The sequence below is a fragment of the Camelus ferus genome, chromosome 11 (genome assembly GCF_009834535.1).
Source record: "Camelus ferus isolate YT-003-E chromosome 11, BCGSAC_Cfer_1.0, whole genome shotgun sequence".
In the NCBI taxonomy this organism is placed as follows: Eukaryota; Metazoa; Chordata; class Mammalia; order Artiodactyla; family Camelidae; genus Camelus; species Camelus ferus.
The window spans coordinates 61,086,465-61,114,422 of NC_045706.1; the positions used below are offsets into that span (position 1 = coordinate 61,086,465).

Below are 27,958 nucleotides of genomic sequence, written 5' to 3' on the forward strand. Positions count from 1 at the left end.
GCACCGTGGCTCACGGAATCTTAGGAAAATGCGTTGGCCTCCTTTCAGGTGCTGGCCCATCACGGGTGGGGAGGGAGGTTCTGCATGACTCCAAGGGGAACAGCTTGATCAGATGACCTCCCTACCCACCACAAAACACTACCATTTTTCAGCTCCACCATCAGAAGTGCCTCTTGGGAGCACAGCCATCCATCCCTTGGGTTAACTCCAAGTTGTGGGTCTTTTTTGGGAGAGGTGGGGGTCTGAGTCAGCTCAGGTGACCTGCTTGTCTGCAAACGCTTTGCCCTGTGACCTGTCATCTTTCTGGGGCCTCTTGTAACGGCGGGTGTCAGCTGCTGAGAGCTGGGAAAGTACGCGGCTTCCCTCTTACTGTAACTGAGCACTGGGACAAAACGTCACCCCGAGTTTCGGGACTGAAAGTTCCCGGTGAGGCCAGGGCCCACGGTAATGCTGGAGGGCTGGGCTGCACCTGAGGCACTCAGCAGCCCAGGCTCTCCCCACAGGCCAGAGTCGGAGACCCCTGGGGAAAGGCTGCCTGCGTTGGTGGTGGGGGTCTCTCACTGCGGTCATTATTCTCAGCTGCCCAAGACAACAGCTGGAAAAGAAAAATTCTACCTCATTGCAGAGGTGGCCATCTAGAGCCCTGTGCCAAGGACCCCCACAGGAGAATGAGTAGTTTCCTTGGGTGTACAGGCAGAGGAGAAAGTCAGCAATAATGACTGGCCTGGTGTTTACCTGCCAAGCCCACAGGCCTTGGTTCTGCCCTGTTCATCAGGCAGACTCCGGAACACGTCTGAGGCTGCAGGTGGGGGACTGAGCATGCGTTGTCTCAAATTCTCGTAGGAACTTTCCTGATCCCCTGGGGTGGCTTTCCTGGTACTCAGAGGAGGCTTCCTCCAATGAAAGAGACGTAAAAACTGTCATCCATCAAGATGCACACACCTCTCTTCTGACTCAAATCTTCCCCTGGTTTCTTGCAGCCCTGGGGTAACCAGGAGGTCCCACAGCAGGCCACACACCAGCGGGGCCTGCCTTCCTCCCCACCCGTGTGGACCACACTCCCAGGCTCCACCTCCCTGGATTCTTTGGTAGCTGAAATACACCACCTTTTCGTCCCTTACCTTCCCACGTATTCATATATCTTTCCCTGCACTTTTCACCAAGCTGATATCTGCTCGGTGTTGCTTCCTTAAAGTCTTCTGTGATGCTCAGGGCTTGTGTCTTGCATCTTGTTATTTAATGGACCTGGACCCTCCTGTGTGCTCTGGGAGTTAGAAGTAGGCAGTTAAGAGGCTTGCTTCCTCTTCCTGGTTCACCTGCTCTCCATGTGGGCCCCAGAGCATGGCTCTCAGGGTGACCCTTCCCAAAGAAGAGACTTCTTCTTGATCCAAGAGCCAGCAGAAAAGTGTCCTGGATGAATCCTCATTCACATCTTGATATACAGTTTAAAGGCGAGTGGGGAGGGAATGACCCGTGCAGAAAAGCTATCGCCGCCGAACTCAGCAGAGGTGTGTTTCCCTCCCGCAGCCATGGATTGCATCAAGATCTCCCTCCAGAACCTCTCCCGGCTTGCAGACACTCTCCCCGCCCCTGAGGTGAGCGAGGTGGTGAGCCTGATCTTGGGCTTTGTGAAGGACTCCTACCCCGTCTCTTCAGCCCTCTTCCTGGAGTTTGAGAATGGGGAGGGCTACCCGCTGCTACTCAAAGTGTTACTTCGGTAAGTGGCTGTGCCTGTTGGGGAAGAAACTGTGGGAGCCTAGATCCTCAGAATCATTGGTGATACTTTGGAGAAAGACAGATATTGGGCATTTATTGTGAAAGTAATTCTATGTGCAGCCTGGTTTGGTAGCCACTTTTTTAGAAAACCCATGGGTGATCGCAGTAATAGTTTTACAAAGTCCGTTTGGTGGCCTGGACCACCTGCACGCCTGCTGGCCTGACAGCCGCCTGTCAGAATCCCCTTCCTGTGTTGGAGGGCTTTCTGGGATGGCTATAACCAGCTCTGCCTGCATGTGTAGTGGCTGGAAGTGCTGAAAAATCAGCAACCCCCAGGACCAGCCCTTTATCAGTGCCTGGCAGAAGCTGATGGATGAATGCCCAGCCACATTGTGTCTTGGGTGGAATAGCTCTACCCCGCCTTCCAGAGTCTCTGGAAGGTTTAAACTCCAGTAGTTCTTGCTGGATAATTCTCCCATACTGGCTTCCTTCCCTTGCATGTCTCACAGGGCCTCTCCCCTACTGTTATTCTCCAATTCTTGACCCATGGGAAACCCAAACAAAGACATCACTCAGCTGGGTCTGGATTAATCTCCTCCATTCTGACACACTGTGTCGTCTTCAGGATGGGTCCAGGGATTGGATAAACCAAGGGACAGAAGTTAAAGAAATTCCTTGATGCTCCAAACTCTTCCACTGATCTTGGGGAATCTGCTTAAGGGCAAGGCCACAAAAATTCCCCTGGGCTTTGCTCTGAACATGAGCGGCACTTCTCCGTGGGGGTGCGGCTTACCACGTGCTTCACGGATGTTGCTGCAGAATCAGGCTTCTGGTCTAGAGGGATGGCTTGGACAAGGGGACTGAAAATCCCAAAGGAATGGGATTAGATGACAACACCCCGAGGGCCTTCCTCCAAAAGGATGCTAAGAATGCACGTCCCTGTGGGGGTGCCCGATTTCACATGAGTCTGGATCATAAATAACTGGCCACTGCTACCGTTGGTGGTCTGTGTTCCAGCAGTTTCTGAACATTTCTTTGGTTACGTGGATGGTTGATTTTCCCCAGGCTTCTTATGGAAGGCAGGAGGGGAAAGTAAACTTGTGCCAGGGAGTACCAGGAGGGATCCCTCTCAGCTCATTTGTTTTCCTTTCTGCCTTAACTGAAGTCACGTCGCCAGCACTTACACTCTTGACGTGTTTGCAGAGCTGCAGGGAGACTTGAGAGACAAGTCATTCATGAGAGGAGCAAGGCAGCCCACCCCCACATAAGTAGCTGGAAGCAATACTCACCCCTGAAATGAGCATGAGGAAATCTAACGAAGTCCGATTCTTTCCCATGATGTTTGTATCACTGCTCTTCTGAAATATTAAGTCCCTCATTTTGAGGATGCTCCTGCCCCGCTGTTGCCCAGAGCACCTGCCTTTTGCGGGGGTTCCGGCCACGGAAAGCAGCCTTCCCATGAGCAGATGCTGTAGCTCGGGTATTCTAACTGCACATCCTGAGATCTAGGGCTGACATTTGCAAACAGTGACTTTTATCCAGGGCACTCCCCTTGCCTTCTGGGGGCTGAACTGGTGGAGACTTTTGAGGTCTTGCCCAGCATCGCATCTGCATTGCCTCTGCATCCCTGCATTGTCTCTGCATCCCTGTGAGGCAGCACCACGAGCAAACATGGCTTCTCTGTCCCAGGCATCCCGGGAGCTGACCTCGTCTGTCCCTACAGGTACGATGAGCTGACCCAGAGTGATGTGGACCCCCACCTGGAGGAGCTCCTCGGGCTGGTGGTATGGCTGACAACCTGTGGAAGGTCCGAGCTGAAGGTGTTCGACAGCGTCACGTACCCACAGCTGGAAGGTTTCAAGTTCCATCACGAAACTTCTGGTGGGTCATCTTGTGACTCTGGGAGCTGGCAGCACGTGGCACCGTGCCCTGACAAGACAAACAGCTCTTTCCCTGATTCTTTGTGCAGAAACAAACCTGTGGCACCTGTCAGTGACACAGTAGGGTCTGGTGTTGTCATGCCTTTGGGGAAGATTACCTATGGATTTAAAATCTCTCCTTGATAGACTTTTCCACGTGTCTTGGGTGGGACTTAGAGGAAATGTTTGCTTAAAAAAGGCAAAGACTCTCTCAGATAATGGAGGGAGCCTCTGCTCTCCAACCCCACCTCTGGTGTGACTTATTTGGTGACATCTGCTTATATATCAGGCACTGATGGCCCTGAAACTGCCACCCAGGCTCACAGTCAGTGGCTACTTGGTTCTGAGGGATTGATTGATCGATTGATCGATTGACCGATTGATTGATGAACTCAATCAACGTACACTGTTGCTCTCTGTCCAGCAGCCACTCTGCCCCAAGCTGGGCACCAATGTGAACAGGGCAGGTGTCTGCTCCTTAAAAATTTTCTGTAGAAGGGGTGGGTGTATAGTTCAGTGGTAGAGCATGTGCTATGCATGCATGAGGTCCTGGGTTCAATCTCCAGTACCTGCATTTAAAAAAAAAATGCTCTGCATAAATGGTTACACACGACCTGAGCCATAATCTACTCAGTAACTGGCTGATTAACAGACACAGTGGTGACTCCAGGTGGGAGGATTAGCTCTGCCCGGTTCAGTCAGGAAAGCCTGAACAGAGAGTCCTATTCAAGAGAGGTTTTGAGGCTAAAAAGAAATGGTGACCAGAAACATCTGGGTGAGTCTGGCAAGATGGGCAGAGAGACCTGTGCAGACCAGAGAGTAGAGGCTGCAAAGCTGTGAGGGCTTAACCTTCCGGCTGCAGAGAAAAGACAGGGTGGGTTCGGAAAGAGTCTTTATTTAACAGCTTGCCTAGAAATGAAACTGACTTTGCTTAGTACTCTTCAACATCATTTGACTTTAATTGACTGAGACCAATCCTCCAGCCCCAGCGCTGCCCAATGGAAATAGAATATGAGCCACATTACGTCATTTTAAATGTTCTAGTAGCAAAATTTTTAAAAATTAAGAAGAAACACGTTAAGTTATTTTACTTTTTTCTTGAAGTATGATCGGTTTACAATGTGTTCATTGCTGGTGTATAGCATAGTGATTCAGTGATACATGTATATATTCCTTTTCAGGTTCTTTTTCATTATAGGTTATGACAAGGTATTGAATATAGTTCCCTGTGCTCTACAGTAGGACCTTGTTGTTTGTCTATTTTAGATACAGTAGTTTCATTTAACCCAATAAATCCAAAATATTACTAGCAAACAGTGTAGTCATACAAATAATTGTTAATGGCTTCTCTTTCTCCTTTTTTTTTTTTTTTTTGCATTCTTTACTTTGTGCTACATCTTGGAAATCTGGTGTGTATTTTTATACTCATGGTGCACCTCAGGTCACAGTGGCCACATGTCAGATGCTTAATTAGCCACCATGTCTTGGACGATGCAGTTCTAGCCTTACTCACATCCTGGGCAGATGGCTTTTCTGGACTTCTCTAGACATTTACCCATGGGAGCTAGGAAATAGAAATTTTAAATGATATTTCCTAATGATAACGCAAGCATGTGTTTCTAGGCCCCAGAAGGAGAAACGACTTGCAGATTATTCCTTTTTGCATTTTTAGGGGTGACCGTAAAGAATCTTCAGGCCTTCCAAGTCTTGCAGAATGTCTTCCACAAAGCCAGTGACCCCGTCCTCTGCACCAAAGTCCTGTTATCCATCAAGACCATGTGGACCTGGAATGCTCGCAACTTCTTTCTGCTGGAGTGGACCCTGCAGCCCATCTCGCAGTTTGTGGAGATCGTGCCTCTGAAGCCGACCCCAGTGCAGGTGCACTTCTTCCAGCTGCTGGAGGCCCTGGTGTTTGAGATGCATTATGTGCCCCATGAGATCCTGAGGAAGGTGCAGCGCCTGATCAAGGAGAGCCCAGAGCCACTCTGCACCCTCGTGGCCCTGCAGAGTGTCCTCAGAATAGCTGGCGCGGATCCGCTCTTCACTGACATCTTCCGGGACTCGGGGCTCCTGGGCCTGCTGCTCGCCCAGCTGCGGAAGCAGGCCAAGATCCTGAGGAAGTCAGGTGCCTCCCTGGAGCGTCGGGAGGGGGAGGGGGAATGACAAGGGGTGGGTGTCAGTGTTGGCTGGGCCTGGTCTGGGTGCCAGCCCCGCCACCCACCAACACAACAGAGAAAGTGAGCCCCCCCATGTCACCTGGCGCCATGAGCGTCAGAGATGGTACCCCTGGGGTACATGGCTTCACAGAGCTGGCAGCCTCCCTGTTTCCTTTATCTTGCCTGATCATCCCCAACTTTAAGCAGACTCATGGGCTAAGTCAGGCCTGATGAGTTCTTAGTTTTCAGAGATCTCCTCCTTTAGACGTGGGCTGAGTGTGTAGCTGGGAGGCAGCAGCAGGACAGGTCCTCAGTGATGCAAAGGGAAGGGTAAGGGAGCTCGGAGAGGCCTGGGGCTCTGGTGGGAGTTGGGGAGGACCCATCTGGGGTCAACTGGGATATGGCCCCCTTGCTCACATGGTGCTGTCAGGTCCCCCGGCCCTCCACGGGGAGCAGGGGTCAGTCACCAGGGCTGTGCTGGCCCAGCTTGCCCCTCCAAACCTTGACCACACTTTCGATGCCCTGCAGGGCTGTGCAGCCATGGCTCCTTGGCAGCATCCCCTCACCCACCCCTGCCTTGGCCTCGACACTGGGCTCTCAACCTCAGCAGCCTCTGCTCCCGCCATGGGACTCCAGGGTGTCCTCTGTCCGGGCGGGGGCACACTCAGGAGTGCGGGCCGGGCTCTGACACTTCTAACCACGCTCCGTGCACGTACCCTGCTGGGGCCACTCTGTGTGCTTGTCCAAAACCCCTACCTCCACCAACTTGCAAATAAGAAGCAGGGCATGAAAACTCCTTTCCCAGTTCCTCTTGGCTCTTCCTCAGCTGCCCACTCCTGCCACTCTGGGATTTCAGCCTGGAAGAGAGACCCCAGGACACAAGAATCCAGCCACTCACCTCTCCCCACCTTTCTATGTCTTCTCCTTCTCCTGCACTGGCTGGGAGGGGCCGGGGGCTCTGTAGTCACTGGCTGCTTTTGGAATTCTACTTCAGACTCAAGCTTAAGTCATCAGTCTGCTTCCTGGGCCTCTCTGCAAGGAAGACACTGAGCGGGAGGAGCGTGGACGCTGGGGCCAGACAGCTCTGGCTGGAATCCTGGCACTGTTACTTACCAGCTGAGTGATCCTGAACAGGTTACTTAACCTCTATGAACCTGTTTCTTCCTCTGTTAAATGGGTGAATAGTATCTACATCTAGGGATGTTGTGAGAATTAAATGAGGAAATATCTGAAAAGGACCCATTGCTGTGCTTGGCACATAATAGATGCTCAAGAAATGTTAGTCATCTTATCCCCATAGGTTCTGTGCCCCCTGTGTGGAGGACTGGGATTAAACACGCAAGGGGGAGCTCTCGCAATTTTTGGAGTCCAGGAAGGACCTGTGCCTTCCTGGAAGTGTTTGCAGATAGGGTCAGGGCACATCTGGGCCTCTGGGCGGACTTTGGAGAGTATTTTGTTATATGCGTCTCTCTGTTGCTCTTTGGACAGTCTTTATGCATAATGGCCCTGTGGTACCTTAGCTGTGTGTTGCTTTTCAGTGGCCGGGCGTTGAATTTGCTTTTAAATCCAACCCCAGACCTATGACCATTCCTAGAAAAATTTGAACTTTTTAACCAGCTGATGTATCCAATTTCACTTTGTGTTTTCTATTGTTAACTGTTTCCTGTTGTTTCTTAGATACTTTGATTCCTTGTCTACTCCTTCCTTCCTTCCTTCCCCAAATGTATACCTCTTTGTTTGTGTCAAGCACTTTGCAGCACTGGGGATTCAACAGTGAACACACAGAACTGGTTTTGTCCTGAGAGATCTAATGGGAGGGTTGTAAGGTCACATCTTATGAATTGGGATGCACATTCCCTTATAATGGAAGGATGATATTCACCTTCCTTAAGAGGATAGGAAACTAATGGAATTGGAGATTTGGGGCCATATCATGCGTATTAAAATTTTTTTTCATTGCTTCTTAAATTCAGCAGGAAACAAAGAGTCCAGTCCTGGAGTTCAGGACACCGAAAGAGAACTGACTTGTGTGATGCTGAGAACCGTGGTCACGCTTCTGAAAGGGTCGGTTCGGAACGCAGGTAAGGATGGTAGCGAAATTCACCTTGTCATTTCATTGCTTGGTAAAATATCAGCTATTTCATGGTGATTTATGTCAGTGTTGAAAGGTTTTATGTCAGGAATACACCAACCCACTGTGGCTAATGTCTATTTGCTGGTTGATGTTCAGTCATCTCAGTAAATTGGTAGATGCTAAATAAGGTTTGGAATCAAAGAGTTATCTTAAATTTATGAGACCACAGAAATCCCATCCCGCTCAAGTAAAATCTTTCAATATCCTGCTATACTGATTATGGATCCTTTTTTTTTTTAAGATTCAAATTGTAAAATATAGGCAAAGAAAGCTCATTATTTTTAAGAGACATAATTTGATGTGCTTCCAGCCTATGATGGATTTAGCAGCTCCATCCATTCAAAAAAGTTTTCGCTTCCTAAGACATGAAGCTCCCATGCTTTAAAAAAAATACATGTACGTGATATATATGCAAATGTAGTATATTGTAAAGCAGATGCCTCAACAAGTGACATCAGTGGGTTGGTGATTCAGGGCATCTTTATCTGAGGCCCTCATAGGTCAACTATACCAAGTGTGAATGATTACTTCATTATGGTAGAGGGTCTCTAATGTTAGACTATACAGAATTCCCTGAAGGGGCTGGTAAATATGGAGGTGCATATTCCTAGGCTCCCTCCCAGACATTTAATTATCGGATCAGGGTAGAGCCCAGGAATCTGCTTCTAAACACACCTCCAAGGAGATTTCCATGTAAGGGGCACTTGGCGCATAATTGGGGAAATCCTGCCTTATTGAGTTGATCAGCTCAAAAACACATCATGCCATTTGAAGAGTCCAGTTACTTCCTAATTCTTATTCCACACGTGACTACTCCGAAGATCAATCCTAGGGAAGAAAGTCCTAAGATTACTATTTTTTTTTTGGAGAGGGGTTGGTAGTTAAGTTTGTTTGTTTGTTTATTTCAATGGAGGCACTGGGGATTGAACCCAGGACCTCGTGCATGCTAAGCATGGTACTCTACTACTGAGCTATACCCTTCCTGCCCCACAAGATTCTTTTAAACAAACAAACAAAAATACCATTAGCCAAATTTCTTCAATCCTACCTATCCCCTTCGCCTCCCCTGAGAAACTACCTAGAAATTAAGTATCTTCTTAACTTGAATTCTGGTTTGCTTTCAATAAGAATTTTGGAAGGGACAGGGTATAGCTTGATTGGTAGAGTGCATGCTTAGCACGCATGAGGTCCTGTGTTCAATCCCTAGTACCTCCATTTAAAAATAAATGACTAAACCTAATTACCCACAAAAAAATTAAAAAAAAAAAAAGGAATTTTGGCAGAGATAAGAGCAAACTGCCATTGAACCCGGATTAGGGAATATGTGGAAATAAGGGCCAGAGGGTGTATCCAGTTTGTATTACTCAGGTTTTTAAAAAAGGAAAAGGGGGAAATTTTTTTTTTTTCAAAACTAGAATTCTTACTGGAGAATAAAGCAGTTTTTCTTTTTAATTCTCAGCTCCATAGTTTCTTTCTTCCTCTTCTTATTTTAACAGTGGGTATAGATTTTGGGGAAAAAAGTTTTCTAATGAACAGGAGAAACAGATACACATGTAGCCAAACAAACTTGGAAATTGTAAGGAAAAGCTTTCCTTGTAATTGAAACTAAGGTGCCAAGGCCCCCATCGCTCTAGCCCCACACTGTCTGTCTGGTCCCCAGTTGTCCTGAAAGACCACGGCATGGTGCCCTTCATCAAGATCTTCCTGGATGATGAGTGCTACCGGGGAGCCTCACTCAGCATCTTGGAGCAGCTGTCAGTCATCAACGCCGAGGAGTACATGAGCATCATTGTGGGTGCTTTGTGCTCATCCACTCAAGGAGAACTGCCACTGAAACTGGATCTCCTGAAGGTGATGTCAAGTCCTCGTTTGTGATGGGCTTTCCCATGGATGTGCTGCAGGTGGTCGGCATTGCCCGTGCATTCATTCATTCAGTTGGTCAGTGTATCATGCAGGTAGAGTAGTACTGGCTGCTGTAACAAATAAGCCCCCATTGTCAATAGCCTGACACATCAGAGGTTTCTTTCTTACATACGGCCCAGTGATTGGGAGGAGCATCATTCAGGGACAGCTGTCACCGGGGCATTGAATCCAGCCAGCAGACAAAGGAAGGGAGAGCATGGAGAGTGGCACCCATGTTCTTGTTTAGGCCTAGAACTGGTGCCTGTTAACTTCTGGCCAATCTTTTTTGGGCAGAACTTTGGACAGGACTTATCTGGCTGCAAGACGGACTGGGAAATGTAGTCCCTGGTTGGGCAGCTACTTCCTACCAACATGGTAAACTATGGAAGTGTATCCCCAATCAGCGATGGCCAAGCAGCTGCTTTGTTTACTTGACTAGCATTTAGCGAGCATCTAATGATGCCAAACGCCCGGGACACACAGTTGAATGAGATTCGGCCCTTGCCATCTGGGAGCTCACAGACTGGGGCTAATAATAAGTAAGAAGTCATGGTGATGCAGCGTGGTAAGGTCCTGGTAGACGCTGAGGGCAGGCTGCCATGGGAACAGAGAAGCAGGAGACACCAGCGCTGCCTTATGTATTTGAGGAAGGCTCACAGAGGAGGCAATGTTTGAACTGGAAACAGGAAGCAAAAGGCAGCCAAAGGCGTGGGAACAGTGGTTACCAAGGGAGAAGCAAAACTAGGGTGTTGCCTTTGGGCAATGAAAAGGAGTATATGTCTTTGTTTTTGTAATGCTGTTAATCATCAAATTATCTTAAAGTAGTTAAAGATGGGGCATGGGGGTATAGCTCAGTGGTAGAGCGCATGCTCGGCATGCACAAGGTCCTGGGTTCAATCCCCAGTGCCTCTGTTAAGAGGAGAGGAAAAATCAAAACGAAATGAAACAAAACTAAGATTAAAACAGTTAAAGATGGTAATAAATACCATCAGCCTCACAGCTCCCACAAGTTTGTTGCTGTTTCCACTTTTCCACCCCTTTTGTCTTGGTGAGTTTATGCCTTAAAAAAAAAGTCCCCTTTCTTTTGTGTTATGCTGTTTAAGAGAAGAGCAGATGTAAATGCAAATATCCCCCAGGGAGCTGACTTGGGGACCTGTCCCGTCTACGTGCAAAACAACCCCACGTGCAACACACGCTCATGCTTCATTATCACACTGCACTCGATCACTGGTGAATTTTATACAAGACAAAGTTGCCCTGACTTCCAAAATTAAACCCTCAACCTTACTTAGCCATGACGATCTCTGTACAAAACCGATGTAACAGAGAACGGTGTTCAGTTTATTTTACTTCCTTTATTTCTCAGCCCAGCCTCTGTCAGGCACTGATGTAGCTGTGTTCCTGTCATCTTGTGACCTAAGCCTGCAGAGCTTGGCAAAACACTGATTTAATTATAGAGTCAAAAAAAAAAAAAATCAGTGAAGCTGATTTATGTGAAACAAAAAAGGAAACATAAAGGTCTTTTGAAAGACACTGGAGTCCCATGATTACGTGAAGGAACAGGATTGAGGGAGGCATGGAAAAGGCTGAGTAAGGGAGAGAGATATCAAGAATTAATGACAATTAACTGCTGGGAAGGACCTTAGCTGCTCCATGTGGTCCAGTCTTTTTTCTTTTTACCAATAATTTCATTTTTTAATAAATTTGTATTGCAGTCTAGTCAGTTTACAATGTTGTGTCAATTTCTGGTGTGCAGCCTAATGTTTCAGTCATACACATACAAACATATATTCCTTTTCATATTCATATTCATTATAGTTTACTACAAGATATTAAGTATAGTTCCCTGTGCTAGCCAAAAGAAACTTCTTGTATACCTGGTCCAGTCTTAATGTTCCAGCAGAGACAGACCGGGAGAGCTTCTAATACCAAATGGAGAAGTTGAGTTTGAATCTAAGACTAGTGATTTAAAATCTGGTGATCCTTCCTCTTCACCAGGCTGTTGGTTGCATTTTTTTTTCTCCTGTGTCTGTGTTCAGCTTAATTTGCATGAGCCTTATTCTAATCAGGTACAGGGAAGGCAGGGACCAAAGCAGTCAGGGCTTTGGTTTTCTATTGGGTGAATAATTGGAGCTTCTGTCTGTTTCTGACTTTTTCATACTGAAAGTCAAACAGATCCCCAGAGAGGACAGTTTTTAAAAGTGGTTTTGTGTCCGTTCTAGAAAAGTACTCTGCTTTGCTCATGGAAAGTTCATGTTGTTTACTCCACCTCCCGGAGGCACCTTATTGGAGTGTCAGCCCTTGGGTAATAGGGCAGAATTTCTAGAATTAGCAATGTAAAGCCATTATGGTGTTTTACAGGTTCAATATCATTTTAGAATCACACTATCAAGAAAGCACGTCAGGGATAAATACCGTGTAAGCTAATTTAACCATAAGAGCTATACCTCACACAATATGTTGTCTTCTCCCTGGGTGCCAAGTCACTGCTGGACAGTCAGGAGGGTGCCTGGACCTGTCATTTCTCTTCTAAGACCAGGGCTGATAACATGTTACAGCTCCCATGGGTGGTGGGGAAAGATCGGGTCCCAGAGCCTGGTCCAGACTTGCCCACCACAGAGTCATGTGAGCAACTAGCCAGCGTTTGCTGGAATCTGATGTGGGCTCTGCCTTTGTTCTAAATCGTCTTGGGAACCCCTTGGAACTTTAGAAACAAAGATGTAAAATTAGCTCTTTCCGGCTGGATCTCCCTTTTTAGTAGTTGAGAGTGGACCGTGCCCGAAGGACCGCGGTTCTGGTGTAGGATGAGGGGGATGTGATGGAAGGTGGGGACCTCAAAGGCAGGACTCCCTGCCCCACCACCCAATAAAGGTTTGCCATCTCTGAAATGCAGTCACATCATGGTGCCACCCTCACTTCCCTTCCCAGAGGCAGAAAATTCCTCCAGAAACACCCGACTTAAGGCAGTTGCTTCCAAAAAATCCAATGGCATTTTCCATACCAATACGGAAGCACATGTGACTGCACCACCTAATTCTGCCAAATGATAACTAGGTTAAAGAATAATGTAAGCAAATGAATTTCCTCTCCACGGCCAGTGGGACCATGATTGGGTTATGCACAAATTCAGATTGATTTGCTAATATACATTTAGCTGTTCAACTCTGAGCTTAATCGCATTACCTCACCGGTCTTCCAGCATGACACATGGAAAATTATGAGGAATAACAAATAATAGAATGTGAAATAAATCCTGTTAGTCCTAACGTAGTTAGCGCTTTGCAGCAGACATCCATTTTATAGATTCAAGCTGGAGGAATACTAACTCAGAGCCGATGACATGGTAACTGAGTTAAGGAGGAGAAAATGTGCTTAACGCTGACCTTTCTTGAAATGTGTCAACCCTAGCCTGATTACTTTGACTTCAGCTGATTGAATTTTACTCCCTTCCGAAGACTTGCAAGCCTAGGTGATGCATTATCATGCAAAGTTGAATGACAGTAATGGAGACCCTCCCCCCAGGCCCCCAGTTCCTGACAAATCGTTTCCCGAAGTAGCGCAGTATTTATTTTCCTTTATGATAGAAATGTTTCTCTTTAGTTGCTATGAAATTAAGCCTTTGTAATTGGATTTTGGACTCTTTACTTTATGACTCTGCAAATATGAAATTAACCCCATCCCAAGAAATAATAGAGCAGTCTAAGTTCTAATGAGATTACCCCCATTTTAGATAATGACTCTGAATTTAATAAATCAAACAAAGCAACAATTAAGGACAGCCACCCCCTCTTCCTCCCCCCTCCCAACAGGAGGAGAAAAGAGCCATCTAGGAATCACAGGGATAGACCCTCCCAGAGCCACAGATCATGAGGAGGACTATTATTGGGTTGCTTTAAAAAAAAAATACCTGCTCTCAATACTTCTGTGAATGATGGAGACCTTTCGAGCAATATTTGGTGTCAAACTGGACAACTGGAAGGTAGTTTCTAAAGGGAAAAGGGGGGTTTTAGTGGTTATACAATGCTCAGATAATTGCTATGATCTGATTAATTTTGTTTTTTAATCATTCTCTCCTTTTGGTATTTGTTTTGTCCTGCGTCATGTGATAAACACAAGAGCTCTCCATTCATTCCATTTGCCTTAAACAACTTCATAGTGGTTTCAGGAGCCATAAATTTAGACAGTTTAACACCCTAGAGCTTAGGATTTCCCAATGTCTTGCTGATTTACTTGTTTTTCATGGCGTGAGTCACGTGGCTAGGCACAAGGTCAGGCTGGGACAATGCAGCACATGCCAATGTTCAGCATTTCGTGTGGATTATCAGTTGGCAGGAAGAGACTTCCACCACCACCTGCATTTCAAAGTTAGAATGCATTTCCAACTCTGTCAAAGAAATCACATTCTGTCCAGAGTAAGCTGCTCACACAAGGGAGGCTCAAGGGTAGCGTATTTGCCTGTAGCGTCTCCTGGCCCCAGAGTCCCAGGGGTTGGAGATTGGGGAAGGCAGCTGCAGTGATGCTGTCTCTACAGGAAAAGGTCTTGCCTTGTCTAGAAAGCTGTGTGTTGCTACACCATTCACTCTTACATTCACCGATCATCACTATTCCAGACAATCTGCTCTAGCAATGTATGGACATGCTTCTCTTTAAGGACCTATCTACAAATGTCAAACTTTCCTGGGTTTTGAGCCAAATTCAGAGATAGCTGGGCCATATCCTTCTGCAGGAAGCGAGAAAGCAGTTGTTATTGTCCAGTCCCTAAAGTTTCATTTTTGCTTCCATCTTTCAGGCAGTTTGAAAAGTATTTCCCTGAAATCTATCCCATGACTCTGACTTGATCCCCTGTTAGTGGGTGGCCCTGTGATGCTGAGTTTCCTTTAAAAAAACAAAATGACAATTCAGTTTCCCCCCAGTCATCCCCCTGAGCTGTGGTGGGTAATCACTGATCTAACCACCATCAGTCATGCATTTTCTTTTCCTATAACTGGGAGATCAATTGACCCATATTGGTAAGGATGAATCTTTCTTTCTCACTCTATGATAATCTGTCCATTTTGAACATAATCGTGGCCTTTGGCCTTTGATAGATTCTTCTAGCTTCTACAATCTTTGTTTTGTTTTTTTAATTTCTCGAAATGTCATTGATGGGGCAGAGGGAGAGCTTTCAGCAGCTCCTTGGTCATCATTTCTCTCCATCTTTGAAAGAGTCCTCACCTGTGTGCATTTCCTTACTCCTGGCTCATTTTGTGCCTTCCATCCTAAGCTTGGGTTGACTTTCCACCAAGCAGCTCAGGCTTCTTGTGGTAGAATATAATATAAGATAAAATTTGGGTGTTAGGAATATGCATTATATTGTTTCAGATAAATACTAGGGTTAGGTTAGGAGTCCTAACATTTTAGAGATAAAGCTGGAAAATTACCTTTCTCTTTCCAAAGTGCATGACTTCATATATCGTAGTTACCTGTACCTTTGCTAGGGTTTCTATTTGGCCTTCTCTACACAAAATTTTTTAAATCTAGGCCCTTCCCTCCTTTTTCTATCTGACCCACTAGGTTTCTCTTTGTCAATGGACTCTTACGCATTATGCTATAGATTGTCTTCTAAACCACGCATATAAGACATGGCCTCACCCCCTGCTTCCCCAATTGGTAATTTCTCTTTTATTTTTTTCTCTTGGAACCTTGTTTCAAGTATCCTGAAGTTGGCTTTAAGTTGCGCCTGCCCCGACAACCCTCTTCCCTGTGTCACTAGAACATTAAATACCTGAAAGGCCGAAACAATTCAAATCTTCCTCCAGAACCTACTAGCAAAATTATGAGGACCGGCCATTCTTCAGGAAACATGCCTGAGAAGACTGGGTCTTCAGTGGAGGCCCATACAGTTTTTGTGAGCAGTAAATAACTAAATACCAAAAGCTAGAGGCTTTTGATATTTATCTAAAATCAGCCATACATTCTTCACTTTTAGGTATGAAGCTTTAGCATAGAATGAGAACTTCTTAAATGTAGTCCTTCCTTTCAGAACATTTATTGAATACCTAGTGTATACCATGAACTGAGCTCAATGAACGGCATGATGGAAGTGCTTAGTAAATGTTTGATTTTAGAAGGAAGTAAAAATTTGGCTCTCCTGTAAAAATCTCAGCAGTCTGGAGAAGGTAGAGTCTACTATGTTATGTTGTAAGAGCCTAAACTCCACACGTGGTCTAGTCCCATGTGTTTCCTTCCATGAAGTGTTCCTCTTCTCTACCTAATTCCCTCATGTTTTCACACCAGGTTTTAAGTGGATTCATTTGACTATCTTTCCTCATTTAATAGAAGTATCCATGCTTGCACAGAGAGGGAGATAAATAGTAATAAGCTGTTTTATATAGATTTCACTGTGAGTCTCCTTTGCACAATAAGAAATGGTTCATTTCAGGAGTTTAGTGAATATTTATTAAGTTCCACAGCAGTGAGTAAGTCTAATTTCATGGTGCTTCAGTCTAGGGAGGGCTGAGACAGTTTTCAAGTAATTTAATATACTGTGATGAGAGTTTTGATCAGAGGGGTAGAGTGGGCTGTGTGAGCACTCAGCCTGGGATGAGCACAAGCTAGGTGTCAGAGAAAGCTTTGTGGAGGGAGGTGCATTTAAGTCAGGACACAGGTAAATCCATCCTATGAAAGCAGCAGAGACTTTAAGAGCAGCCATTTGAACAAAGACACTGAGGGGCAACCCAAAACTAAAATCAAGAGAAATGGTATGGTACTGACCTCCCAATGTTTCAGAATCACCCTTCTGTAGCTCACTTTCCCTATGGCGTGGAGCTCGGGAGAACACTCGGAATGCTTTGGCAGGGATGTGCGGGAGCTCAGACTTAAAGACCTGCCTCCTGGAACTTACTCATCTCATTTTTATCTTGTTGGTTTCAGTCTGTACTCCGGATTCTGGAGACCCCCAAAGGCCGTGCTGCTTTCAGAGTCTCCAGTGGGTTCAATGGGCTGCTGTCCCTGCTCTCTGACCTAGAGGGTTCTCTCCAGGACCCCCCACTGCAGATGTGGTCGGTGGTGTCTCCCAGCCAGACCTTGGACCTGGTCCTGCACACACTTTGTGCCCTGTCTGCGGCGCTGCACCTGGACCCGGTCAACGGTGACTTCTTCAGGAGGAACGGACTCTTTGAGAAGCTGGCCGAGGACCTCTGCTTGCTGGGCTGTTTTGGGGTCCTGGAGGAAGAGAGCGCCCCTCTGCAGTCCTGGGAGGACATGAAGGCCAGGCCATTTGCTGATTTGCTGAGTGTGGCCTTTTCCTCTGCCAGCCCACTTCCACCCAAGATACAGAGCTGCCTCCAGATCCTCAGCTTTCTGGACAGCATGGCCCGAGGCACCCTCCACCTGCGCAGAGACCTGAAAGACTCCCCCAGAGCCATGCAGGAGCTGGTTGTGGATGCCCAGAGGGGAGAAGCCAACAGTGACCCCCAGGGAAACTTCAAGCAGTGGCCGGACCTGGAGGACAGGTAGAGCTTTGCTGCCTGCTTCTGCCATCGGGTTGTCAGTGTATCTCCGTCTCCCTTGTCCTACCGGAACATCCCGCGCACGGTGCAATGGGGAGGAAGCCTAGGCTACAAACTGGGCGTGCGGAAACGTTACATTGTTATTGACCCTCCCAAGTTGGTCCCCAACAAAGTCCTTCTGTCCAATATTGTGGGAGCCAATAGAGCCAGAACAGTTCCGTTCTAATTAAAGGAAAGCTTTTGTGTTTGCTCAGAGAATGAAGAGGTGCGAGCTTACGCTGTAGAGGACGCCTCTCCCGACAGGCTGTGGGCGGGGCTGCTTTCTCTGGGATCTTGCCCCTGGGGGAGGGGTGCTGGGGGTGGGGTTCTCAAGGCGCATGCGCGCTGCTCGCCGTGCCCGATCGCTGAGTGAGGCGCAGAGTCTCTGAGCGCCGCCAGCTGCCAGCGCCGCCATCTTGAGTTGCGTGTGGATCCCGGCGCTTTTGCACACATTCTGCTGGGCTGCAGCGTCACACTAGGCACTCCCGTGTGAAGCGCTGGGTGCAAGACCCCTGCATGCAGTACCCTATGAGCAAGCGGAACTAAACTAAGCACTGAAGAGGTTAGACTTTATCTTATCACCTAGGTTCCATCTTATTTTTCCTGGGGACCCCAGCTGATTCCAAGCCTCCCCTACCCCCACCCTGGGAGCTGGCAGAAGACCAGTCTGACTCTATACAGAGTTGGGGGATGCTGTTGGTCACACAGGAACCAGGGGGACTTACCTGGTCTTGGAAACTGAGGGTAGAGCTCTGCTGCTGATAGCTCACTTTCCCCTTTGGCGTTTTTGCTGCTTCTGGGAGTCTTGGTGCCTGGTCCCCGCCACCTGGTGTGCAGGGCAGCCTTTGCCTTTCTAGGTCTTATCTCTTGCTGCCAGGGCACTGCCAGGTCATGGGTGAGGTCCTTTGACTTACAAGGCACAAACCACAGCATCCTTCCCAAACATGGGACGACTCCCGTTCTTTCTTGCTGCTTGCATTTCCCGTAACTAGGGCAATTGCTCTTACCTCTGCAGGCTAATGTCAAAGACCGCAGACTTTGATAAACAATTTTTTACTTCCATTTCTGTAACAGAATTCCATTAAAACAAGGGAGCACAAAGAACCCCGCACCCCCTTGGAGTGGGAGGGGAAAAATGAAAGAATAAAGCAATAGTAGTTGGTATCTTTTTTCTTTTCTCTGAAGCAGCAATGACAAAACACAAGTTAATATTGCAGTAAACTGTCCTGCCTACCACCTTTCCATGTCATCTTGCCTTTACCACCACAGGACAGTGTTCTGAAAGACATTGCACAAGTTTATCCAAAGATAGCCCCTATTGGCCACATGTCAGTATTGAGTTGGCAGTGAGGGGATGGATGTGAGTTCTCCAACTAGCTTGATAATCATATGATTGTTCTTGTTTCATTGGTTAATCTGGTAAATTAATTTGTCTTCTTTCATTCCTGCACAATTTGCTCATGATATAATTATTGCGACATTTGATCTGCTAATTTTTAAAAAGAATTTTTGTTCACGACCAAGTTTGGCCTTTCACATTTCTTACTTGACTTTTTTTCCTGTCAAATTTATACTAGCCTCGTAACGTGAGTAGGGCAGTGTTCCTTCTTCTATTTTCTGAAAGAGTTTATGGAAAGATTACTGTTTCTATTTCTTAGCTATGTGATAGAACTTGCCAGTAAAATCTCAGAAGCCTGATGCTTTCTTGTGAGAAGATTTATTCTTTTAAAAACTTAAAAAAATAGCTTTATTGAGACATAATTCACACACCATAAAATTCATTCATTTCAAATGCACAGTTAAATTTTTTTTTGTATATTCACAGAATTATACAATCATCACAATTGATTAGAACATTTTTATCACACCAAAAAGAAAAGTCCATATCCATTAGCCATTATTTTCCATTTCTCCTTCCCCCACCTCCGGTCCTGGGCAATAACTAATTTACTTTCCGTCTCTATGGACTTGTCTATTCTGGATATATCATATAAATAGAATCATATAATACGTGACATTTTTGTTTCTGGATTTTTTTTCATTTAGTATAGTGTTTTCAAGTTTCATCCATGTTGTAACATGTTTTAGTACTTCATTCTTTTTATCGCCAAATCATTTTCCAGTCTGTATACCACAATTTACTTACACATTCATCAGCTGCTGGACATTTGGGTTGTTTTCACTTTTGGGCTATTATGAATAATGCTGCTATGAACATTCATGTTCAAGTTTTTGTGTAGATGTGTGTTTGCATATCTCTTGGGTAGATACCTAGGACTGGAATTGCTAAATCTTACGGTAACTGTATATTTAATATTTTGAGGAACTATCAAATCATTATCCAAAGTGACTGCACCATTGTACAGTCTCCCTAGAAGTGTATGAGGGTTTCAATTTGAACACTTGCTTGTCAACGCTTGTTATTATCTGCCTGATTATAGCCTTTCTAGTGGGGGTGATGTGGTATCTCATTGTGTTTTTGATTTGCATTCCCTGAAGGCTAATGATATTAAGAATCTTTTCATGTGCTTATTGGCCATTTGTGTATCTTCTTTGGACAAATATATGTTAGATTCTTTGCACATTTAAAAAAATCAAAGTAACATTGGTTTATAACATTATATAAATTTCACATGTACAGCATTATAATTCAACTTCTGTATATACCACATCACCACCAAAAATCTTCTTTCCACTGTCACTGTACATTTGATCCTACTCATTTTGCCCTTCTCCAGCCTTCCTTCCCCTCTGGTAACCACCAGTCCATTCTCTGTATCTATGTTTTTGTTTTGTTTGTTCATTTATTTTGTAGTTTTTATATTCAACATATGAGTGAAATCATACCATATATGTCTTTCTCCATCTGACTTATTTCACTTAGCATAATACCCTCAAGGTCCATTCATATTGTTGCAAATGGCAAGATTTTATCTTTTTTATGGCTGAGTAGTATTCCTGTGTGTGTGTGTGTGTGTGTGTGTGTGTGTGTGTGTATCACATCTTTATCCATTCATCTCTTGATGGGCACTTAGATTGTTTCCATTTCTTGGCTATCATAAATAATGTTGCAATGAACATAGGGGTGCATATATCTTTTTGAATTAGAGTTTTTATACTCCTTGGATAAGTACCCAGAAGCAGAATAGTTGGATGATATGGTAGCTCTATTCTTAATTTTTTGAGGAATCTCCATACTGTTTATTTACATTTCCACCAACAGTGTATGAGGGTTCCCTTTTCTCTACATCCTCACCAACACTTGTTATTACTTGTCTTTTCATAATAGCTATTCTAATGGGGATGAGGTGATATCTTATTGTGGTTTTGGTTTGCATGTCCCTAATAATTAGTAATGTTGAACATCTTTTCACGTGTCTGTTGACCATCTGTATGTCATCTTTGGAATGTCTGTTTAGATTCCTGCCCATTTTTTAATTGGATTTTTTGTTTTTATGTTGTTGACTTGTATGAGTTCTTTATATGTGTTTTGATTACTGTAGCTTTATAGTATAATTTGAAATTAAGGAGCAGAACACCCCTAGCTTTGTTCCTTTTTCTCAGAATTCCTTTGGCTATTCAAGTCCTTCTGTGGTTCCATACAAATTTTAGGACTTTTAAATTCTATTTCTGTGAAAAATATTGCTAGGATTTTGGTAGGGATTGCATTAAATCTGTAGATTGTGTTAGGTAACATGGACATTTTAACAATGTTAATTCTTTCAATACTGTGTCAAATAAAAGTGGTGAGAGTGGGCATCCTTTTCTTTTTCCTAATCTAAGAAGAAAAGCCTTCAGTTTTCACTGTCAGTATGATGTTAGCTGGATTTGACATTTATGTCATTTATGCTCTTCATTATGTTCCTTCTATAGCCATTTAACTGAGAGTTTTTAAAATAATAAATGGATGTTGAATTTTGTCAAATGCTTTTTCTCATCTATTAAGATGCTCGTATGATTTGTACCATTTATTTTGTTAATGTGGTGTATCATGTTGACTGATTTGCAGATGTTGACTTACCATTGCATCCTTAGAATAAATCCTACTTGATCATGAGATATGATCCTTTTGATGTATTTGGTTTGCTAATATTTTGTTGAGGATATTTGCATCTATGTTTATCAGAGACATTGGCCTAAAATTTTCTTCTTTTTGTGTTGTTCTGTCTGGTTTTGGTATCAGAGTAATGCTGGCCTCATAAAGTGATACAGGAAGCATTCTTTCCTTTTTTTGGAAGAGTTTGAGTTTCTTCTTTGAATGTTTGGTAGAATTCACCAGTGTAGTTGGCTGGTCCTGGAACTTTGTCTTTTGGGAGGTTTTCGATGACTGTTTCAATCTCCTTCCTAGTGATCAGTCTATTCAGATTTTCTATTTCTTCATGAATCAGTCTTGAAAGCTTGTGTAAGTCTAAGATTTTATCCATTTTATTCTAGATTGTCTAATTTGTTGGTTTATAGAGTACTGTCTCATAACCCTTTGTATTTCTGTGATATCTGTTGTAACTTCTCTTTTGTTTCTGATTTTATTTATTTGAGCCTTTCTTTTTGTCTTGGTGAGTCTAGCTAAAATTTGTCAATTTTGTTTACCTTTTCAAAGAACTAGTTCTTAGTTTCATTGTACTGTTAGTTTCATTGTATTTTTAGTCTCTGTTTTGTTTATTTCCATTATGGTTTTTATTTCCTTCCTTCTGCTGACTTTGGGCTTTGTTTATTCTTCTTTTTCTAGTTCCTTTAGGTGTAAGTTTAGATTGTTTTTGAGATCTTTCTTATTTCTTGAGGTAGGCTTATATTGCTATAGATTTCCCTCTTAGAACTGCTTTTGCTGCATCACATAGATTTTGATATGTCCTATTTTCTTGTTCATTTGTCTTCAGGTACTTTTTAATTTCTCCTTGATTTCTCCATTGACCCAATAGCTGTTCAGTACCATGTTATTTGGTCTCTACATGTTTCTGATTTTTCCAGCTTTCTTCTTGTGGTTGATTTCTTGTTTAATATGGGTATGATTGGAAAAGATGCTTGATGTGATTTCGATCTTCTTAAATTTATTGAGACCTGTGTCCCAACATATGGATATGGTCTATTCTTGAGAATTTCTGTGTGCCCTTGAAAAGAATGTGTATTCTGCTGATTTTGGATGGAATGTCCTGTATTTGTTTAAGTCCATCTGCTCTAATGTTTTGTTTAAGGCCCACGTTTCCTTGTTGACTTACTGTCTGGATAATTTATCTATTGATGTAAGTGGGGTATTAAAATCCCCTACTATTATTGTGTTGCTGTCAGTTTCTCTTTTTAGGTCTGCTAATAATTGCTTTATATATATATATGTGCATGTATATTAATAAATGTTATGTGTGCTTGATGGGTTGTCCCCTTTATCAGTATATAATGTCCATCTTTGTCTCTTGTTACCTTTTTCAGCTTGAGGTCTATTTTGTCTGATACATGTATGGCTACACCTGCTTTCTTTTGGCTGCCATTTGCTTAGAGTATCATCTTCCAGCTCTTCACTTTGAGCTTATATTTGTCTTTAGAGCTGAGCTGAGTCTCCTGGAGCCAGCATAGAGTTAAGTCTTGTTTATTTTTTTTTAAATCTATTTTTATTGAAGTACAGTCAGTTTACAATGTTGTGTTAATTGCTTGTGTACAGCACAATACTTCAGTCATATAGGAACATACATACATTTGTTTTCATATTCTTTTTAGCCAGAAGTTGCTACAAGATATTGAATATAATTTCCTGTGCTCTACAGTATAAACTTGTTGTTTATGTATTTTATATATACTAGTTAGTATCTGCAAATCTTGAACTCCCTATTTATCCTTTCCCACCCGCTTCCCCCTTGGTAACCATAAGTTTGTTTTCTATGTCTTTGAGTCTGTTTCTGTTTTGTAAATAAGTTTGTCTTTTTTTTTTTTTTTAGATTCCACATATAAGTGATATCATATGGTATTTTCTTTCTCTTTCTAGCTTATTTCACTTAGAATGACATTCTCCATGTCCATCCATGTTGCTGCAAATGGCATTATTTTATTATTTTCTATGGCTGAGTAGTGTTCCATTGTATAAATATACCATAACTTCTTTATCCAGTCATCTGTTGATGGACATTTAGGTTGTTTCTGTGTCTTGGCTATTGAAAATAGTGCTGCTATGAACATTGGGGTACATGTATCTTTTTGAATTAAGATTATCTCTGGATGTATTCCCAGGAGTGGGATTGTTGAATCATATGGTAAATCTGTTGTTAGTCTTTTAAGGAATCTCCATACTGTTTTCCATAATGGCTGCACCAAACTGCATTCCCACCAACAGTGTAGGAGAGTTCCCTTTTCTCCACAGCCTCTCCAGCATTTATTGTTTGTGGACTTTTGAATCGTGGCCATTTTGACTGGTGTAAGGTGATACTTCATTGTAGTTTTCATTTGCATTTCTCTGATAAGTAGTGGTACTGAGCATTTTTTCGTGTGCCTCTTGGATATTTGTATGTCTTCATTGGAGAATTGCTTATTTAGGTCTTCTGCCCATTTTTGGATTGGGTTGTTTGGGTCTTGTTTTTTAATCCATCCAACCATTCTGTGTCTTTGATTGGTGAATTCAATCCTTTTATATTTAGGGTGATGATTGATATATGGGGCCCCAGTGCTGCCGTTTTGTCTTTTGTTTTCTGATTGCTGTATATCTTCATTACTTCTTTTCCCTTGATTTTCTGTTTGCCATTTTAGCTTGGTGGTTTTATGTGCTGTTTTTCTAAGTTTCCTCTTTTTCATGTTTCATGTCTCTGCTCTAGATTTTTGTTTTGTGGTTACAAGATTTGTATAAACTGTCTTATGGACTAAGTAGTTCTTTTTCTGCTGATAGCATCTCATCTTCATTTGCCTATACAGGCTTTTGTCCTTTTCTTCTTCCTCTTTTATGTTTGTTGTCACAAATTATCCCTTTTTTATGTTGTGAGTTTATTACCAAATTGGAGTAGCTATGGTTGTTTTTAATGCTATTTCCCCCTTCAACCTTTGTGCTGTAATTGTTTAAAAACTTATTCTGATATAACTTTGCAATTTTCTGACTCTGTTTATCACCAACTCAAAGTTTTGTGTACTTGCCTTTTTGTTTCAGGTAGAAGAGCTCCTTTCACCATTTCTTATAAGGCAGGTCTAGTGGTGATGAACTCCCTCAGCTTTTTTTTCCCCTTGGTCTGGGAAAGGCTTTATTTCTTCTTCATATCTGAAGGATAACTTTGCTGGATAGCATATTCTTGGTTGACAGTTTTTAATCTTTCAGTATTTTGAGTATGTCACTCCACTGCCTCCTGGTCTTTATAGAGTTTCTGCTGAGAAATCTGCTCATAGCCTAACGGGGGCAACTTACAGCTTACTGTCCCCCCCCCCGGTTGGCTTTAAAATTCTTTCTTTATCATTGACTTTTGATAGTTTTAATATAATGTGTCTTGGAAAAGCTCTTTTTGCTTTGAGATAACTTGGTGTCCCATTAATTTTGTGGACTTGTGTATCCAGTTCCTTCCCAGGTTTGGAAAGTTCTCAGCTGTTATTTCTTTAAATAAGCTCTCTTTTCCTTCAGGGATATCCATTATCCTTATGTTGCCTTTTCTAATTAAGTTGGATACTTCTTGTAGAGTTTCTTTATTTTATCAAAATCTTGTTTCTCTCTCCTCTTCTACCTGAATCATTTCTAGATTTCTAACTTTGAGTGTGGTAATTCTCTCTCCCTATGGTCTGCTCTGTTTCAATGCTTTCTAATGTATTCTTTAATCTCATTTATTGAGTTCTTCAGCTCCAGAGTTTCTGTTTGGTTCTTGTTTTGACGTTTCAGTCTCTTTGGCAACATACTCCTTCTGTTTATTAATTTTACTGTTTAGCTCATTGAACCACCTCTCTGAGTTTTCTTATAGCAGACATTTTGAGTTATAGCAGTGTACTGAGTTTCCTCATGACAGCTATTTTGAATTCTCTATCAGTTAGATCGTAATCTTCCATGACTTAATTTTGGTTTCTGGAGAACTGTCATTTTCTTTTTGTGATACTGTGTTGTGGTTGCTTATGGTGCTTGATGAGTTGTTCCTCTGCTAGTGTGTTTGAGGTAGCAAACAACTTTCTTATTTAGGTAAAGCTTTGTTTACTGGATTCTGACAGTTCGAGTTCTTAATTAAAAGCTTCTCTTTTATTTTTCAGTAGGTGGTGCTGTAGCACAAGTTTTTGGCTATAGCTGAGACTCAGCACTTTCTACCCTCCATCACCTCTGCCAGAGGTGTCCCTGGTGCCCTCATTGTCACTGCTGGTGCCTTGCTTCCTGCCAGTGTTGCTGCTGTCACTAGCATTTCTGCCTGGGGGATGGCAGGCACCTCTGACACCTCTGGGGTCACCTTGGTCAGGGGCCCTGCTGCCACTGTGGGGAAAGGGAGGAGCCAGGGTCATGGGCACCTTCACTGCTTCCAGGGTTGTTGAGTTCATGGGTGCTGCTGCCCTTGGCAGGAGGTAGGGCTGGAGTCATGAGTGTTACTATGCCTGGAGGGACCAGGGTCGAGGGTCCTGCCACTGCAGCTGCCCAGCTCCCTGTGGCTGTGGGTGCCATCATGATTGGGAGGCCTGAGTCATGTGTGCCACCTCTGTTGCTGCTACCAGGTTCTCTGGGGCCGTGGGCTAAGCTGCTGTGGCCTTAGGGCTGTGGCTGGGGGCCAGGATCACAGCACTGCCTCTGCTATTCCCTGGTTCTGCCACATCTACGTGTCCCAACTCACCCACCTTTGGATATCCACCATCCTGACGTGTTGCGCAGAGGAAGCTTTGTGGAGTTACGAATGTTTTACTAGTTGTTGATTGAAGAGGAGGGACAAAGGGAGCATTTCACACCACCACGGTGCTGATGTCACCTCTGTGAAGATTTATTTTTGTAAGAGTAAATTTCTATTTATTCTTGTATCATTCTTAGTAAGTTCTTTTTCAAGTTTATTTTCTCATTTCATATAAGGTTGAATTTATTGGCATAAGGCTGTTCACAATATCCTTGTAACTTTTTATTCCTAACACTCCCATTTGTGTCTTCTTTCTCTTTGCCCACGGACACCAGCACCCCAGCATTCTTGGCAGAGGTTAATTTATTAATGTGTCTCATGTACCAACTTGCAGCTTTTCTTGTTTTTCATACATAGATTTTTCTGGTTTTTTTTTTTTAATACTTATTATTTCCTTCTACTTTCTTTGAATTTATACTAGTGTTCTTTTTCCTAATTTAATTGTTAGGAGACTAATCTTTGTTCTTCTTAAACATACATTTCCTTGTAACTACTTTAGCTCTTTCACACAAGTTTTATTATGTTAAATTTTCGGTATAGTTTAGTGCTAAATATTTCCCAATTTCCCTTATGACATAGTTTTATGGCTGAATCTCATTTAAATTATAAATTTCCAAAGTTACGAAGTATTTTTGGTCATCTTTTTGTTAGTGACTTCTGATTTTGTCATCATGAGAGAAAGTGGACTGTCTGATGGTAATCCCTTGAAATTAGCTGAGCTTGATTTTGTGCCCCAATGTGGTAACTTTTCATAAATATTCCATGTGTGCTTGAAGGGAATGCATTTTCTTCCAGTTGTTAGGTCCAATGCTCTCTACTTATGTCCTCTAGATGAAATTTGTCAATTGCCTTATTCGAATTTTAAGGTTTTTGGCATATCAGTTACTAAGGTATGTTAAATATCTTTCATTATAATGGTAGACTAGTTGATATCTGTTAATTTCACCTTACATATATCTGAGGCTGTTAGAATCACACATATTTATAATTTTTCCATCATCTGGAGGTATGAAATTTTTTATCAGTATATGGTGATCTTCTTAATCTCCATTAGTACATTTTGCCATAGTAACAATTTTGTCTAATAATAATAGGGCTACATCAGGGTTCTTTTGGTTAATATATGCCTGAAATTAAAACAAAATTTTTTTGTTTTAAGTTTTCTGTGTCTTTATGCTTTAGGTGTTTCTCTTGTAAAGAGTGTTTTTAAAAAATTTGGTTTTTAAAGTAGTATTTTCTAATTTGACCTTTTTTTTCCTGTCTTCTTTTGAATTCTCTTTTTTTATTTAATTTTTTTCCATCTACTGGTTTGGAATTTATTCTCTCTATGATTAATCTTTTAGTGGTTACCCTAAAATAATTTAATAAGCATCCTTATAATGTTTACCTATTTACTGTGTACTGTTACTGTTTATTTTTACCCTCCTTTTAGTTAATATATAAAGACCCCGGGCACTTAAATATCATTACCATTTCCTAACATATATTTCTATTGTCCAATATTTTAATTCTATTTAATTTTAGTTAATCCATCAAATAAGGCATTTATTATTACTGTTTTATACAATATTTATTTAGATTTACCTACATATTTTCAACATCTGTGCTCACCATTCTTGAATCTGTACCATTATATGGAATTATTTTCCACCTGTAAGCAGTACATGTGTTAGATTTTTCTTTAGTGAGGGTCCATTTATGGTAAACTCTCTTGGGTTTTTTTTATTTGTCTGAATATGACTTTATTTTCTCCCTATTTCCAAAAGATAGTTTTGCTGGGTGTACATTCTTG

The 27,958-nt window shown here is 43.0% G+C and overlaps 1 protein-coding gene across 1 annotated transcript in view; it reads left to right on the plus strand.

The window, feature by feature from the left end:
- WDFY4 (WDFY family member 4) overlaps positions 1–27,958 on the plus strand; it is a 267,578-nt gene that overhangs the window by 36,752 nt on the left and 202,868 nt on the right. The window contains 6 exon segments of the mRNA XM_014562645.2: positions 1,528–1,717; positions 3,440–3,597; positions 5,308–5,760; positions 7,765–7,872; positions 9,586–9,776; positions 16,740–17,320. Of these exon segments, the coding sequence (XP_014418131.2) occupies positions 1,528–1,717; positions 3,440–3,597; positions 5,308–5,760; positions 7,765–7,872; positions 9,586–9,776; positions 16,740–17,320 (1,681 nt within the window).